The sequence below is a fragment of the Diceros bicornis genome, chromosome 22 (genome assembly GCF_020826845.1).
Source record: "Diceros bicornis minor isolate mBicDic1 chromosome 22, mDicBic1.mat.cur, whole genome shotgun sequence".
Lineage (NCBI taxonomy): Eukaryota > Metazoa > Chordata > Mammalia > Perissodactyla > Rhinocerotidae > Diceros > Diceros bicornis.
In genome coordinates, this window is record NC_080761.1 from 5,260,137 (window position 1) to 5,278,099 (window position 17,963).

Sequence of the window (17,963 nt, forward strand, 5' to 3'; positions counted from 1 at the left end):
AAGAAAGTGTGCCAGACTCCCATGCGGACAGGTCTTTGTGCTGTCCCCATGGTGAGTTAACTGTAGCAGATTCAAGTTCAAGTTTCCATGCTTTACAAAGCAGGTGTCACCTGGCCCTACCCCCACGGAGGCCCATCCTTACAGCAAACTGGGTAGGCCTGCAGGCCTCTCAAATCTCGGCTTGCTGAGTGACGAGACGGGGTGTCCCTGAGAAGTTTATTACTGAACCAACGGTCCACATCCTGAGAGGTACTGTGGTGGTGAGGAAAATCCCCAGCCACGTGGACCCACATTCAAATCCTGCCTGTCACTTGGTATGTGACCTTGGAGACAGAATTAAATCTGTTCAGGCCTCACCCACACTGGGAACTTGGAAAGGGCAGGCTCCCTCCTTCCCTGGCACACCCATATCCTGGGGAGACGGATCATCTTCTGTCCGCCAGGGCTCCTGGGTCCTCTGCAAATACTCCCTCCTGGACTGAGGCAGCTCTCGGAAGGTGCTCCGGTCACGTTGAGAAAGCAACCAGAGCAGGCCACACTGTGCTTTCCAACTCAAATCCCGTTACACGCCCCAGGTGGCCCGCCACAGTTACCAACATGAAGCTTTTTAAAGAAAAAACCAGATGAATCATTTAAAAAATATTGAGTTTTACTCTTAGATAATGTCTCGAAATTGGCTGGAGGCCACTCTGGAATCCAGTGGCCTCTACCAGGCCCTGGCCACAGGTTCCTCTACCGCACACTCTCTCAAGTCCTCCTAGACTCAAGAGGGGCAAGCCAGGAACATCCACAGGATCCCTCGAAACTCCAATGAAGTGGGTAACTGAGTGTGGCTGGAGGGCAGACAGGAGTCCCCACAGAGGCCTGCTTGCCCTTCCGCCCCCGCCACCCCCAGGGGACAACACCCGGCACAGGAAAGGTGGTGATTCAGGGCTTCAGTGTTGATGACCCTTCCGTGAGTGACCACCGCCTGCTGGCCATAACCAGTGGTCAGAGCCAGTTGCAGGACTTAGTGGATCACAGGAGCAAGGTGTCTTTGTGCAAAATCCCATGCGTGTGGCCACTCAGCTCTACCTCAGTGGTTCCTAAAGATGACAAAGTATGGCTGTAACTTTTTGTAAAATACAAGACCAAACCAAACCACGGGGCCAGCTGGACGTCACAAAGACTTGTCCGCATGGGAGTCTAGCACACTTTTTTTTTTTTCTTTTTGTTGTGAGGAAGATCAACTCTGAGCTAACATCCACTCCAATCCTCCTCTTTTTGCTGAGGAAGACTGCTCATGAGCTAACATCCGTGCCCATCTTCCACCACTTTAGTGGGACGCCGCCACAGCATGGCCTGACAAGAAGTGCGTCAGTGCGCGCCCAGGATCCAAACCTGGGCTGCCAGCAGCAGAACACGTGCACTTAACCGCTACGCCATGGGGCCGGCCCCCCAGCACACTTTCTTAGTGGCACCATTTCTGATCCCCGCTGCCCCTGGAGGAACACATTTTTGGCTTCAGCAGTCCCCCCAACCCCTGTCACTGTCCCAGGTTGAGTGGAAGTGAAGCTATGAGCTGCCCTCCAGGCTGAGCATAAGAAATACACTCATGTGGCACTTAACGATGGGGAGATGTTCTGATAAATGAGTCGTTAGGCGATTTTGTCGTGTGAACATCATAGAGTGTGCTTGCACAGACCTGGATGGTACACAAGGGAGTGCTGAGGGCTGTCTGCACGCAGGTGGGCAGGCGGGTGGGCACTGTCTGGGCCCCTGGGCCCTTTCCTGCCCTGCCTGCCTCACAGAAGGCCAAACACACTCACGCCGACCAGAAGGTAAAAGCATTTATTCCAAGTCTTCACAGAAAGCAGCATTCTTATATTTATTCAAATTTAAAAATCAAATTTTGATTTTTCTACCAATATGGTAAACAAAGTACATACCATCATATGCAGAGCACACATAACAGCAAATAGCAAATGCCTAGGAAACCTTCTAGAATGACAGTCACTGCCAAATCATACTGAAGACCAAGTGCTTCTGAAGGAGGCAGGTGTTAAAGCCGCGCTTCACCTCTAACAGCCCAGATGAGCTGGCGGACAGACGCAGCCCCAGAGCCAGGCGGGAGGAGGAGCCGCGTCTGGGCTCATCCCCACTCAGCTCGGCCCCTGGCGCCATCACGCCAACCAACCACGTGGCTGCACCAACCACTGAGACTTCTGCTGGCATTTCAAACCATCGTCCCCTTTGGACAGTACTGGAAGCTCAGTTGCTCTCTTTATTTAACTTCAAACACTTGTGGGAAAGAAAGGCGACATCACCACAGACTCCCACGGTGCTGACTGTGCCTCAGTTAGGGCAAGAGCACCCTAATACCCGGGCCGCCTCCCAGGACATCAACACTCCATTGAAACTGGAAAGGAACTCTCGGGGTGGGAAAGGTGCAACACCAGGGTGCGGAGAATGTCCTCTTCTTACACAATTTTTTTCCTTTTTTTAAACAGTATTAAATTCAGAAGCAAACAGGAATACAAAAATTTTAATCCACTATATTTTATTGTTAACACACCTTAGATTTTTATCCTGCACCTTTACAAAAAGGTACTAAAATTTTCGAAAAATCTAAATAATGAACATATCAATCAAAATAATTCTGCAGAATCCTTCCGAAATGGCCCAGGGGAAGACATCCAACGGTGGTGTTCACTGGTCCCAGTGTAGACAAACCCCGTGACTTTTTGGAATTATAGAAATACCACTGCAGCCACATGCTGGGGGTATCAATGCAAAATGGTCAGCAGGGTTTTTAACGTGTCTCCTATCTTCAATCATTTGCGTGAAAGAACTGCCTTAAACTCACAGCAGAGCTACAATTCAGACTCAGTATCCTGAGGGGGCGAGGCCAGGGCAGGAGACAAAGGCAGCACACAGCCGCAGAGACCATTTACGAGGACCGCCTCTTTCATGAGCCCCTAGAAAGAGAAGCATCAAGACGTGGACCCTGCTGTCGGCTGATGGCTTTAGCAGCCCCGTAATCCTTCCTTTGATGTTCAGGGTCAATGGATTCTGCTCCCACCAGGGCTAGGAGGAGACGCATGAGAAAGAATCTCGCTGTGATCTTTCCTGCAAAGGAAACAGCAATAAAATTTACTGCCGGGTCACAACGAAGGAATTCTTGTAAACGAGTCCCATTGTGACCCGTGCTGTCTGCTTTGGAGAGAGGGCTCTGAGTGGAGGACGAGATGAGGCCTGGCCACATCTCCCAACCCCGAGTGGGGTTTACCGTGGAACCATGTGCCACTAGCTTGGCTCACACACGGCTCTGAAAGCCAGCAGCTGTGACCGAGGTTTCAGTCACAAAACAGAGCCCAGAAAGGGCCCCTGTGAGACCCGCACTCACTCCAACTGCGCTGGGAGAGTGTGAAGGACACCATGAGGGAGGTGCTCGAGCCTGCGCCACACGTGCGGTGCTAACTACCCTCTGCTGCAGGGAGGCAGCTCACTGTGTGCAGAGCTTCAGGCCTCTGGGACAGCCACGCCGCCGGTCTGTCTTCAGGGAGGGGAGTCCCAGCTCCCGGCCTCCAGGCACTTACAGACAGGAAGGCTTTTCGCTCTAGGGCTCGACTCCTGTTCCTGCTGAACTGAGCCAGTGTGTAAAATGAGAACTGATATCAGCTCAGTAGGCACCGGAGGGCGGGTCCAATCGACAGCCCGAAGAAGCAGCGCCTTGGCGAGGCGCTCGGCTCGTTCCGCGCGGCTACAGCACACCTAGACTGCAAATACATGAGAGAGTTCACCATGCTTGGGAAGGGACACCAAGGGTCTCCTGTGGAGCGCCCAGCCCTCCTCACACCAACCAACGGCAGACATGGTTCTATTTGACTTTCGTTTTAGTTTTTTATAATAATTTTTGCAGCTTTCAATACATTTGACCTTTCAGACAGATACCTAATTAGTGGATTTATATTTCCGTAGACTTTTGCTGAGTTCGTCGCATTCACGACAGGAGAAAGCGCATCCTTGTGGCTGAGCGGGTCTCTCATCCTCCAGAATCGTGCTTGGCACCCGAGCTGCCCGCTCAGCTGTGGCCTCTGCCCCAGCAGCTCCAACTTAACTGTCCCCATCTCACCTTCTCTTCAGGTGCAGAACTTAGCCACTGTGAACAAAGCGGAAACCAGTCACTGTTCACCAATCAGCTAAGCTCTGCACCTCATCAGAGAGGTCGTCGGCTGGGCAAAATGAAAGGGCCGGCGAGCATCTTCCACGGCTGTTGGCTTCTTGTTTCCAGAGAAGAGCTATGAGATGCATCTGTTCTCCAAACTGCAGAGAGAGAACTATGGCTTCTGGAGGAGCAGCCAAGGTCGTGGTTGCGTGGTAATCCCTGGCAATGTGATTTTAATCTTAAGTCACAAATCAGCATGCCAGGAACCCAAGCAGCCAGAGCACTCTGGGGCAGCGCCGTGCCTGCCGGGTCACAGCCCACATCGCACGCACCGGGTTCCTCAGACATGAGGCGACGACACCACCTCCAGGCCTGCTACGCTACCAAAGGGGTTTTATTTCTGTCTGTTGCTCATTTACTTGGGAGTCCTAGAGGTATATTTTTTAAATCAAAAGGACTCAGAGACCACTATGCAAATGCCAGTGCAGCTTTGGGACGTGAAATGAAAACCGCACGGCCTGGCCATCCTGTGGCGGCCCTTGCTCAGTCGGTGCACTGCCTCGCACCCCGGGACACGCAGTCTAAGTGGTCTGGGACGTCTGTGCCCCCCGCCCCCAGGTTGGGAAGGACTCCCGACAGCTGGAAGGAGCCACTCAGAGTGGCCTTCGCCACTGCTCTTCACGGAGAAGGCGGGGGTGGGGGCGAAGGGGTGCGCGTGACCCATGTTTGTCTAGAAGGGCGACAACAGGAGGGAAGGTGAGAAAACAGCAGACTCGGGACCAGGCTACTCCTTTGCCTGCTTGGGGCAAAAAATCACAAGGAAGACCCGCCAGCGCTGTGTGGCCTCCACCCCATGGAGGATGGGGACCCGTCAAAGGACAGATGCCCTAGTGCAGCCACACACACTTCCAGAAACACACCCCCTCCATGAAACTGAACGTCCAAAGAGAAATCTGACATCTACCAATGACTGTAGAAGGCTGGCAGCAAGCTAACTGTGTGACTGCTCTGGTTTCACACGGGTCGTCCGTCTTGAACAGGGCCTGAGGCTGCTCGCGGGTCTGTGAGCCGCACGCGGCGGCTCTACTACAAGAGGGCCAGCTGCTGCCATGGCCTCCACTGTCCCCGTTCCCGCACACAGTCCCCTGACTCTTCTGGAGAGCAGGACCATACTCGAGAAACACTTTTTCGCTCTCCTCAGTATTAGAGTTCTTTCAAATAAATAAGACAAACATATTAGACAGAAATGGTTTTTATAAGAGCAAAACATTACAAGCAAACTAAACGTCTAACAATGGGTTAAGAATATCAACATAAAATATTTAATATCCATTAAAATTATATCTATAGAGAAGCTATATACATGAAAAATGCTTGAGATTTGACACTAAATTAAAAAAAGATATAAAATTAGATACACCCTATTATATCATGTAAAACCTTGAAGAAAAACTGAGAAGACACATAAACGATAATGATTGTCAGAGGAAAAAATACACTTATAATCTCACAGTTCTACTTATAAAACTTTATGTACCACTGCTAAATACTTTTAAAATGCAGAAACCCACAGTTAGAAAAACTGACTGCTAGGACGTCAACCTAACAGATAAATTCTAAGCACAATTAACAAAGGAAGTCGTTTAAGTAATTTAGGACTCCCAGTCCAGCATACACTGGGGAGAAATTCTGCTCCAACGCAACCAGGTAAGTTGTGCCTGAAGACACACGGGGTGATGGAGAAGCGAGCGGCACCCTTTGGCCGAGGGCCTCCTGCCAGCCTCATGGGTCAGGCGGGGACAGCCTGAGGAACCTCAAGTTCTCTCACAGCCTGGGAGGAGAAGACATCTGCATGCAACTCAGGATCTGGGATCACCCGGCAGCACACTCCCCCGTCAGACTTCCCCGTGAAGACTGGGGAGCAGTGCTTCTGCTGGGCTCCCCGGCCCACCTCCTGAACCCACTCAAGATGTTCTCCCATGACTTGTGTTCCTACAAATAACAAAACCTGAAGTGGCCATAACAGTGCCAAGAGAGCCGCTCCGCTTGGGTGGACGGCCTCTGCCTTCCAGTGACCACTCGCCCGGGGGGACGAGGTGCCTCGGGGCCTCTGGGCCTCGCGCTCCAGCAGGCATCCCACTGGGCCTGCTCTCCAAGGCCACTCATCACTCAGGTGGGAGCAGAGGGCAGAGGCTGCCGGTGCTTGAGGCTCACCAGTTGGCTACTGACTTATTTGGCTCCTAAGAGGAATCTCTGGTTAGAAGGGAACAACAGAAAAAGGAAAGGGAGAGAATCACCTCTTTAAAATAACATCTCGGCCACCACCTCTGCTGAGGATCTATCCATCTGCTCCCTGGTCAGCTTGAAGCACCTGCGGGCGACCTGCTGCTGCCCAGCGTCCTCACTCAGCATCAGCTCCCCGTAAAGGTATATGCCCATGGCCTGTGGGGGCACAGAGGCCAGAGAGTGTGAGAAGAAGACAGGATGCGTCCACCCCTACACAGAGTCTGTGCTCGTTTCACACGAACTTGCTGTCTAGAAATGACAAAGACCCTAGAAAAGATACACAGTTGAGGAGCTGTACTTCTAGAATGTGCGGTTCAACCTCCGCTTTCTTGTTCTCACTGAAACCCCAAGGAATTCTTAGCTATCAGTCCCATCAACAGAACCCTGGTGATTTAACTGGCGACACGGTGACAAGTGAGCATTTCTCTCGTGATGCCTGTGTCAGAACTGCTCTGGACAGGGACGGGGAGCTTCCCATAAGGAACACCAGGGAACTAGAGCTAGAGGGAGCACATGGCGCCATGTGTGTCACACTGACACAGCACTTCCTCCCAGGAAAGCGTGTCCCTAGGCAGAGCTAGGAAATGAAGACCACCATGTCACATGGCAGCCACGGGCAGGAAGAGTCACCGTGCCGTCCAGGGAAAGACGCCATCGCTGCAGCCCAGCCTGATGGCATTCCCTCAACAGCGCCCACCACCAGCAGACACTGGCCCTTCTGTCTCAGAAACATTGCTGCACAGACTCACATCTGCATTTTCCCTACAGTTTTAAAATCAGCCAGTTATGTTCTGGAAGACCAAAAGATCCCTTTGGTTCCGCCTTCTCTCTTGTTCCAAGCTCAGTTATGCTGGATCACATTCTGCCGGAACAAATTAAAAGGAGGAGCTCAAAGATAGCACAAAATAAAAAGTGGGTAGTGAACATGAGTTCAAAAATGCTTTCCTCAAAAAGCTGAGAGATGGTGATTCTTATCTGGCAGAGATCATGGTTCTAAATATATTGCAGTTAATTTTGGTTTTCAGAACATACTTTATTTAAGTTGCACTTCCATTTTGTCCTTCTTATACCCACCTCTGTGTTTCCAAACACCTCTTGCTCCACTGTGCAAATGTGACATTTCTTCTCATACAAAATCATGTAACTTTCTTTGTGGGAAGACTGAGCCCTTACTTGCGGGCTGCCCCCATACTCAGGCCCTATCAAGAGTCCTTTTGTTTGCCCCACCCCCACCTCCACCCCCAGCTGGAACATAGCCTCATTCGCTCAGCCCACGGTGCTCCACAGACAGCTCGCTCAGAGGCCCACTGGTCACGCCAACAGGAACGAGCTGCAGGCTGACTTACGGCAGCAGACAGAACCTGCGGCATATGCACCACCATAGATGGCCATGCTGGGGACACGTGGCTGGGTGCAGAGGTGGCAAGGAGAACGTCCCCAAACACGTTCAGGCAGGGACATGCATCCGTGGGTTCCTTGGACTACTTTCCCCTGGTGAACAGTGAGGCGAGTTCTTACAGGAAGGAAACTCAGCACAGGGGCCTGGCCCGGCGTGGCAGGTGTGGATCCAGACTGCCCCAGCCAGTCAGAGCTCTCTGAGTGTCATCTGCACACCCACTTTAAATGAGCACGACTGGAAACAGACACACACCATGGCATCACAAGGCCACAACCCGACCTGGGACTCGGAGACGCTGTAAAGTGTGTGCGCTTCACAGCCAGGCAAACCCGGGGGCTCCCGAGGGGGAGCAGTCAACGGGATACCCAGACAGAGGGCCCATCACCGCAGCTCAGAAGTGTGTTAGGTAAGCTCCTACCTACTTCTTAAAAATCTCTGGGAAATGTTTAAATATTTGTATGAAAGAGATGTTCACAACTTAGGTCCCTGTGTTAAGTGCACCAGACAGGGGACAGCATTTAACGTGTCTGCTGCCAAATGAAACTTACCTGATCCTCCTGAAGGAATCTCTCCACATCTTTGTAAGCTTTTGTGTATCTGTGCTTAACAATGAGTTCACACCACCGATGGCGAACCTAAGAAATGAGAGAAAATCCAATAAGCAACAAACTGGTAGGTTTCCTTAGCCTAACAGGTTTAATGACAGAATTGGAGTTAGAAAAAGTTCCTCTCTGAAGTACATTAATGCTGTTGACACTTTTAGTTTTCATATTTCATTTTAGTTTAATTTCTTTTACAAAGAAAGGCATCATGTTCCTGATTGACAGGGCTGTTAGTCAACTTCAGGGGAGGAAAGTGCAGTTTTCAGTTAGGTGTCTTTTGATGTTTTTAAACACAATTTTGCAAGATAACAGATAAAGGCAAAACGTAACTAGAAAATTAAGAGCGCATTCCAGCCAGGCAGCTGGTGCACCATCCTGTCGTATGCTGTCAGTGAAGGTTTCCTTTAGAACCACAACTACTTCATTTCCTGCAATACGCGATCTGGTCCAATGCTGCTGTCTGTAACAATAAACGCAGCACAAGGAGGAAGACACTGCTCTCCACATTCCTGAGGAGGCAAAGCCTGCCTGCTGTGGAGCACGGGGTGTCTGCCCGAGGGAAAAGGAAGGAGAGCAGACCACCTGGACACAAGCAGCTCCTGCTGCACAAGGCACTGAAAACAGACAAGCCAGATGTGGATGCCACTGAGTACAGACAGACTGTACTAAATGTTTACCAGCAGGACTTTGCCAGGACCCCACCCCCTAAACCCGACACACAACAAGGCAGTCTGACCCCGGCACCGGCTGCCTCTGCTAACAGAGCAGAGCCCATGGCCACTCTCGGCGCTTCAGGCACATTCTTTACGGGGAGACTCTACCTGAATTTGGTTTTCAGAACCCAGTCTCAGGCCATTTTCTACCGCATCAAAGCCTTCTCAACTACACCCAGCCAGCAGCCTACCATTTCATATTCCATTATCAGTTCAACATTAACCATACACGGAAGTGATTAAGTGCATTTAAAAAAATCCCCCTTCCATCACTCTTTGTTTTTATTGCCTTTGAAAGAGGGAGACCCTTTATAGTAATCCTTCTGTGGCAAGAGTAAAATGTAAGCAATCTCAACATTTTGGCTGGGGCCCCTGTAAATTATACCATTACCCACTGCTGGCCGGATCTCTCCTTTAATTTACTATAAATAGATTTATACACAAACAATTAGGAAAAAACTAAAGAAACCAATTTTTTGGAAAGAATCCTTGCCCTAGGCCACAGTGCACTCCGGGACAGGGTGTTAACTCGAGGACTCTGGTGGCGATGCCCGTTACTTGCAGGCAGCCAGGCCATCTGCACTTCTAAGGACAGGATGCCAACGAACTTTACATCCAGGAGGGAATTTCAGAGATGCACGGAAATGAGGTAGGAGCCTCGGACCATCACAACAAAAGGGAAGCAGGTTGGATTCGATGGGTCTCGGAATCTTTCCATCTTCAACAAAATGTTCTTTCTTATACAGCCGATAGAAATTAACAGACCATAAAAGGGAAGGGCAGCCCCTAAAATATTCTGAGCAGAAAGAACAAGTGAACAGAGCTCAGAGATGCCAGCTTATCCTGCTCCACCACTCAGAGGAAGCCATCGGAACAATGGGATCTGCTGCCGTGCAAGCACTGAAGGCCAAGCACTGGGAAGGACTCAGCAGCCCCCGCGGACGCCTCGGTATCTAAAAGCCTCAGACACCACCAGCCCTGTCCACACACCAGCAGTGTCTTTATTGGTGAGCTTTATGAACATGGGCGCCAGCTCCCCACAGCAGCCGAGTGTGGCCTGGTGGGATGGACCCACACGGCACAGTCAGAAGACCCGGGACCGCTGCTCTGCCGCCTGCTCTGGGACTTCCAGAAACAGCCTCACTTCTCACAACTGCAAAATGGGGATACTTGCCCTACCTTTTAGTGGGATCATGTATGGAGAACTCCCTCAGCTTCAAAGTGTTCTAATGACTTAGATTTACGTGACCTGCTCACACCACGCCCTTGACGACTGTTCTCTGTCATTCCAAGACTTGGGGACATTATATATTTTTAGACCTAATTTTGAGAATGGAAGGTTTGGCCTCTCATTTTTTCTTCCTGTGCTCTACTTCATCTTATTCACACATACAGAAATAACAAAGCATAAATTAGGGCCTATTTCCTAGTACCCCAGGCAGGCGGGAGGCAGGGGCAATCCCACCACAACTGGACGAAGGTCCAGGAGATGGGCCGAGTGAAAGAGCTCTTTGACAACCAATATGAAGTCAGTATTTCCACTTCTCTTACTATTAAAAATAGTTTATTGTCACGATTAATAATCGATCTAGTCTTCTGACCCCTGGAGGCTAACATGGCAATCCAGGAAGCACAGACCAACTCCCCCAGCCCACTCCACAAAGAGCAGAAAAAACAACAAGCCTTTTCATTACAAAGGAGCTAAACCTATTTTAGTAGTCAACGACAGGATGTTCCAAAGACAGCACAGGGATGCTGTGTGAGGCTGAGGGCCCAACACACAGTTCTTGCTTGTGAGCAGGGTGGTTACTTCTCTTCATATTTCTTTGAGAAACAGAGAAAATCCTTATTTTTTTATCCCCTAAACTCGCAAGGACCCACAATTTTCACGGTCACTTGTCACCATGTGAACGGGGATTTCCCAAAAAGCTGGCAGCAAAGTGACATCTGTCTCCATTTCTCCCAGCAATGTTTCCACGGTGGACACTGACGAAACATCTCCTTTCTCCAGATCCCTGAGAAGCCGAAATCACCCTTGACAGAGGCCCTCACGTACTTGTATCAAGTTCCTTCCTCCAGTGCTAACGGAGGAGACTGAAGTTCTCAGTGCTGGGGCGCCTGAGCCAGAGAATTCAGAAGCAGGTCTCTAAGAAGAAATCTGTCATTCTGTAGATTTGCTCACCTTTATTTTCTAATGAATTAATTAACAGGGGTAGTAGTCACTCCGTCTTTTACCTTCCTCAGGGAGATTAAAAATCAACACTGCACGCGCTCCTGACAGCGCCTGGCGCCCAGGAGGCCCTCCACAGCATCCGCCGCTTCTTGCTTCTGTTCACTTAATTTCAGTGTTTCCTGAGTGCATCCATACGCCAAAACTGATCAAATGACACTTTAAATACTGGCATTTCATTATACTTCAATTATGTCTCAGAGTTGAAAAAATGTAATGACTTCTTAAATTATGACTCAAATTCATACAGTCACTCCAAACTCACGCTAGAAATCACCTGAAAGCCTCCAGTCCACAGACACCTCAGCCCTGAACACCATCAGGCAGTCAGGCAGGCCCAGAAGTAAGGAGCAAGGACGAGCAAGGGGAAGGAGGCAGGGAGGGACGGAGAGCAGGACAAGAAGAAGAAAGCTGAAGAAAATCAGAAAAGGGCACTGTGGAAGGGAGGAGAGGAGAGCTGCCCATGGCGGTGAAGGGCAGAGCCCTCACTCCAGCTGCTCTGTGGCAGGGCGCCACGAGGGGCACTCGAAGTCTTGTTCCCAAGGACGGGCCCATCTTTTCCTCAGTCTTCAGTGCAGAGAGCAGCTGGACCCAGGAAGGGGGAGGTGGGCAGACCCAGAGCCTGGCTGGTCCGGCCCCACCTCCTGCCTGGCACACCAGTGCCAGCACAAGAGTGTACCCACCACAAACGCTGTGCTGAGGGTCCCACAATACATACGGACCATTTAGCACAGTGCCTGGCACACGAATGAGGAAGGATGAAGAAAGGGAACTTAGGTCCCTGATTCTTCCCACGAAGTCACAACAAGGTTGTGATACACAGTAGTGCATATATAGCTGTGCACCCATGAATACTTCAGTCTAATAAAAATTAGTTTGAAAATCTGCTTTTCAAAGTGTTCTGCTCAAGGGACACTCTGAACAGAAAATGATGTGGCCCTCAGTGCACAGGTGAGTTTTAACACAGTGGTGCTAATTTACACCATTGGAAATGGATTCTAGAAGTTTCCAGGTTTCTATAGTCTCCATGAACAAAGGGTGATGAGTGCATAAACATCAGTGCTCTCCGAGGAGTACTCAACAATGTGACTGGTTCTCTGGGTTGAGTGCAGATGGGAGGGTCTTAGATTTGGAGTGCGAGGCTTTAAAAGGTAGGTATGCAAAAGCTGGTTCATGTCAGATCCACATGTGGTGATAGAGCATTAAAACCCTCCAATGATCCATAACTTTTCCAGGATGGTGGACCCCAAACCACAGCAAGGACTCCCACCAGAAGATGGGTATGTCTGTGGTAACAGGCCTGACCCATTGGGAGATCTGAGCAGACAGGTGGCTTGGGTGTCCAGAAAGTATTTTGTAGGAAACACACACACACACAGGGCTCTGGCTATGAGGCTGGTGGCTCATTCATTCCAAACATATTCAGGGCAGCCAACTATGTGCCCTGCATGGAGGAAATGGCATGGGACACAGTGACCGCCAATACAAGCACACACTTACATACAGATGCGTGTGCGCCATCATATATATGCATATAACGTATACATGTGTACACACACACACGTTTCATTTTTTTATACCTCCCCTCTCTATATGCAACACGCTGATATTTTCTGTTGTTTTCTTTACGCTGGTTGGCCATCTACTAAGTTGATTCCATGACCCACTGTGTCCTGACTCACGGTGAGAACACCCAGGCTGGAGGCCGGGCTCTGTCACTCACCAGCCCTGTCAGCTCGGCCAGCTGCTCTAACCACACCAGCGCGGCTCCCTGATGCGGGGGTTAGAAGGGCATCGGCCCCTCTGGGCTGCGGTGGGAACTGATCGAGTTTGCCCATGGCAAGTGTTAGGACAGCAGCTGCTCCCACACAGGAAGGGCTTGTCATCTTAGCAGGAGCATGTTTCTGGCTTTCTTTTCTACTTCAAAGTTCTATTATTTATTGAATTTATAAAAACTTGGGAGCATTAAATCCAAGGAAGCGTTTGTTAACTGGCGAAATGACGGAGGAGAGCGCTTGTCAGATGCTGCTGCTCACTGAGAGGGCGGCCCGGATGGTGTGTGGAGCGAGGGCCCTGACAGGGCTGGGCCCGGGGCGGGACGGGGGGTGGGGGGGTGGGGGGGGGCGGACAACGCAGCCCAGGAAGAAGAGCGAGGCCCTGCCTGCGACTGGACTAGAGCTATTGGGTGAGAGGGTGGGCTGAGTCTGAGACAAGAGCAGAGCAGAGGAGGCAGGGGCCCCGCCCAGGAGGGGCCTGTAGGCCTGGGCAGCTGCCACTTCTCATGCCACCCAGGAAGTGCACCCAGGGGCCCGGCACCCGGGGATTTTCCAAACCATTTGTGAAGACAGATGGTTCAGCCTTGCCCCAGCATCGGCTCCAGTCACGTGGCACTTCTGCCTTTTAAAGACAGTTATCACTGGGGCTTGGCTGAGCTGAACTACTTCTGGCTCAGAAATATGGTACAGGGTGAAGGAAGCCTGCTCCTTTGATTTCCAGCAGTGCTCAAGAAATGACACCTGCCTTGTAGGGTCATTTATATTCCCAAACCACATCTCAGATTCCAGGGACAAGTCCCATGAACCCACGGGTCTCTCTAAGATATAACCAGGACCTTATTAGGACATGCTGAGGCTCCCTCTCATTTAATTGTTCTCTCCTGGAAATAGGAGAGAAAAACTGCCTTTAGCAGACGACGCCCCTCCCCACTCCAATCTCTTCTCAACCTCAGAATTTAATGCATCCACAACCAGTTTCCTACTAAACTCTAAAACAGGGGTTGGCAAATTTTTCCTGTCAAGGGCCAGATTGTGAGCATTTTTAGCTTTCTGGCCTATTTGCCATTATATCACAAAAGCAGCCCTAGACAATAGGTAAAGATGAAACTTCAGATGAAACTTTATTTACAAAAATAGACGGTAGGCTGGATCGGCCTGGCTGTAGTTTGCTGACTCCTGCTCTAGAGCAGAAGCCCAGGCTCTAGGCTCCTGGAGGGAGGCACAGGCGGTGGTGTGGACCCCCAAAATTTACCCACATGACATCACAGAACACAGAGCCGGGTGGAAACACACAGCTGGCCCTGGTGAGCTGGCTACAGCCAGCGTCAGCCCGGTCCTCCAGGAATTCTAGGGTGTCCTGGAACGTGGGGCCTTCCAGTCCTGTTCCTCTCTCTACAGATTGCACTCCTTCTGCATAAGCAAACACGCTCCAGTGTTCCTTCTGAAACAGAGCATCTCTCTGGCCTACGGGCCCAGCACAAACGCAGATGTGAGGTGCCACGTGTGGGTGGGTGCTCCGAGCCTGAGGAAATGCAGCTTCAGAAGAGTGACCCCCAAACCAGCTCACATCCAGTCTCCCCACGCTGCTGAGATGCTCCCCTCTATCAGCCCATTCAGGATGAGGATGCCTCACCACATCCCAGAGCCCATGCTTACTAACACTTCACAATTCTCAGTGCTCTTTTATAGCTTTTATCACAAGTTTTATCTTCAAGTTTTAACAACTTTACTTTCCCTGAAGCCACTTCAAAGAAATAAAAATTCTTATATAGGAATGCTCCCCATGGCCTGCTTATTATCTAATAGACTAATTTTCCAAAGTGGTTTTGAAACTTTTCTTAAATGTAATTCTTCCAACTTTTAATAAAAATGTAATCTGGAACCCCAGTATATAAAGACAGATTAAGGAGAAGAATATAAATGGGTTCTTCAAGCAGTTTAAATCTTCACATCAGGTAGGAAACACCCTAAAATTAAACAGTGAACTCCTTTGTGGGGCCCTGGGTTAACTGAAGGTGGAGACTGAAAACCAGTGTCTTACACAGAAGAGTTACTGTGCCCAAAGAATAAATGGACTCACAGCAGCTGAGGAGACGATACTGCAGGTGGAAGACAATAGATTAGTTCTAATAACTTGGCTAATACCCCCCAACTTGGTTCTGGTAGCCTCCGTGACATCAACAAGGCACATCAGACAGTTGCGTCACAGACAGGATGCCAACCGTGTTGTTCCGTCGCTGTGATCCTGGAGCCAGGGTCTGGTTTGCTGCACACTCACCACCATGCTTGAAACAACACCTAGGGCTCCGAGACACAGCTGCTTCCCTTGCTTTATTTTCAAATGCTTAAAAATTATAAACAGGTAACTTTACACAAATAGAGAACCCAATGAACATGAAACTCTAGCCATTCAACTTTTTTTTTTTTTGTGAGGAAGATCAGCCCTGAGCTAACATCCGTGCTAATCTTCCTCTCTTTTTTTTGCTGAGGAAGACTGGCTCTGAGGTAACATCTATTGCCAATCCTCCTCCTTTTTTTTTTTTCCCCCAAAGCCCCAGTAGATAGCTGTATGTCATAGCTGCACATCCTTCTAGTTGCTGTATGTGGGACGCAGCCTCAGCATGGCCGGAGAAGCGGTGCGTTGGTGCGCGCCCGGGATCCGAACCCGGGCCACCAGTAGCGGAGCGCGCGCACTTAACCGCTAAGCCACGGGGCCGGCCCTAGCCATTCACTTCTGATCTTTACAATAGCAGCAATCAATATGGATATACTATTTTATGTTTTTCCTGTTCTCCACTTGCCACTGTTGGATTTACTAGCTTAGTGTGAGCTACCTACTTTCACTTAAAAACGACTTCAGCATGTCCCCTTCTGTTAATATACTACAGTTTTATTAGTTTTTCAATTCTCTGATGACGCCAGAAACTCAGTCTCCAGTGTGTCCCCAAAAGTCCCAAAGTGTATTAACACAGCCTTTAGCTTTTTAACAAGGCTGTGAGGGGCCAGCACATAGAGGGCACAAGGACATCTGCTGAGACATAGATGGCACGGCTTGGGCCCTGCCCCATCCGGCACACCCACATCTGCTCGCATGATCTGCTATGTCCACACCCCTGAACTCGCCTCGTGGGCCCAGAGTTCATCAGCCCTGGCCTTCATCAGTCGGTCACTTAGAGAAGTGTCTTACATCCTCTCCCGCTCATCCTGCTCTGTGAAACCATCCTGTTTCCCTGTCTGCTTGTTTTCGTATTTTACTTACAGTAAAATGAAAGCTCGGGGAGAACAGGGGCCTGGCACCTTCAGGCCAGTTCCGGGCCCTATCTCAACACCTGGCACACAGTATGCGCTTTTATAAATGTTTCTGAATGAATGTACCACTTTTAAAAACTGAGAATGCTTTTCAGCTACTTGGAAATTATAATGCACGGTTGGAAGCTGTAAAATGCTTTGAAGAATGCCGCCCATCCTCTTTATGACAGGAAGTGCTCCCCTTTCTTTCTAGTCCTTTTGATTTCAAAATTTACTGTTGAAAGGAAAAAAATCTGTCCAGGGAACATGATCTGGGAAGCCCATTAAACCTCATTTAGAATTCCATTTTATATCTGTAAACAGAAAGACCAAGGCTCATGGCTTTTGTGAGTTAATAAGTCTAACACTGCAATAAACAAACCTGCTTTTTCAATTTGTGTCCTTAAATTAGATTTAACTCTGCTTTAAAGTGGGTTTACTGCTGGTGAGAGAAGCCTGCCTGGCAGCCCAGGAGCGGGAAGGCCTTTGCAGAACAGCTCCAGGACAGACAGCACTGCCAACACGTATTCTGTTTAGAGGCATCTACAGTGGTCCAGCATGTCTAATCTGCTCACTCTCACGAGAAAAGACAGAAGAATGGCCAGCTGTATAGCTGTCACGTAGAGATCGCCAACATTTGTATTTGGAGTCTAGCACTTCACCTTTACTGCTCCTTACTCTCAAAGGGCTGCAATCTTAATGTTATTTTTTTAAACTAAAGGGAATTAAAGTTATCCTATTTGTCATCACAAAGCCAGGTGAGTAAATCCCTTGGCCCGGGTTTAAGACAACAAACGAGGTATCGGAGGCTCTCAGCTTTTTTTCAAGGGCTGTTACTAACCTTGCTTGAGTCAGTCCCTAAAGCTCTCATCTGTATGTTAACTAGTTATAACCAGTTATAACTGCAGCTGTGGCAACGTGCAAAACATGGATCATCACACTTGACATGCACACGGAGAGTGACTGTGAGGACTGGACGTGAAGACAAACGCCAAGCATTATAAAAGAGGCAGCCTTACTCACGGATGTTCTCTCGGGCAAATTCTAGCCTTTCTCCCTTTCCTATGGATATGTTATTTTATTTAATGATGTTAATGCTATTAAAGGCAACTGGCACCAAAAAGTAGAAATGGGGAGCTCATGTTGGGTCTACCTTGAAATACGGCACAGCTTGCCTTTCTTTCCTAACAAAGCTGTGTGCTAAAAGGCAATACGTTCCAATATATAATTCTACGATTAGGAAAAACACACTCCATCTTCTTTCTTCATTTCCTTAACATGTGACACATGGTCTTTGCTGAAAAAAGGACTTTCACTTTTGGCAGAGACAGTGACCACGGGTTACCTCCTCTGATAAGCTCAGAAGGGACACCCACGCCTTCTCTTGCTTTCCTCGGGGCAGGCTCGACTCCAGACGGCCTCACCAAGTGTGCTGGAAAGGCTCGCTCTCTCCCGAAGGCATTTCCCTATGTTACTCCAATCACCTTGTCATGTCAGATACTAGTAGCTGATATTCCAGAATA

General features: G+C 49.5%; 1 protein-coding gene across 10 annotated transcripts in view; it reads right to left on the reverse strand.

Annotated features, from left to right (window-relative positions):
- The window catches only part of AOPEP (aminopeptidase O (putative)), a 514,798-nt gene that overhangs the window by 162,086 nt on the left and 334,749 nt on the right, over positions 1 to 17,963 (reverse strand). For 8 of the 10 annotated variants that reach the window (XM_058565455.1, XM_058565460.1, XM_058565459.1 and 5 more), the window contains 3 exons: positions 8,381 to 8,467; positions 6,445 to 6,589; positions 1,817 to 3,108 (listed from right to left, as the gene is read on the reverse strand). In XM_058565455.1, the coding sequence (XP_058421438.1) occupies positions 6,449 to 6,589; positions 8,381 to 8,467 (228 nt within the window). In that variant the 3' untranslated portion in view covers positions 1,817 to 3,108; positions 6,445 to 6,448. Of the gene's footprint in view, positions 1 to 1,816; positions 3,109 to 4,168; positions 5,979 to 6,444; positions 6,590 to 8,380; positions 8,468 to 17,963 lie in introns of those variants that run through there. The other 2 variants (XM_058565458.1, XM_058565457.1) reach the window with 2 other exon arrangements.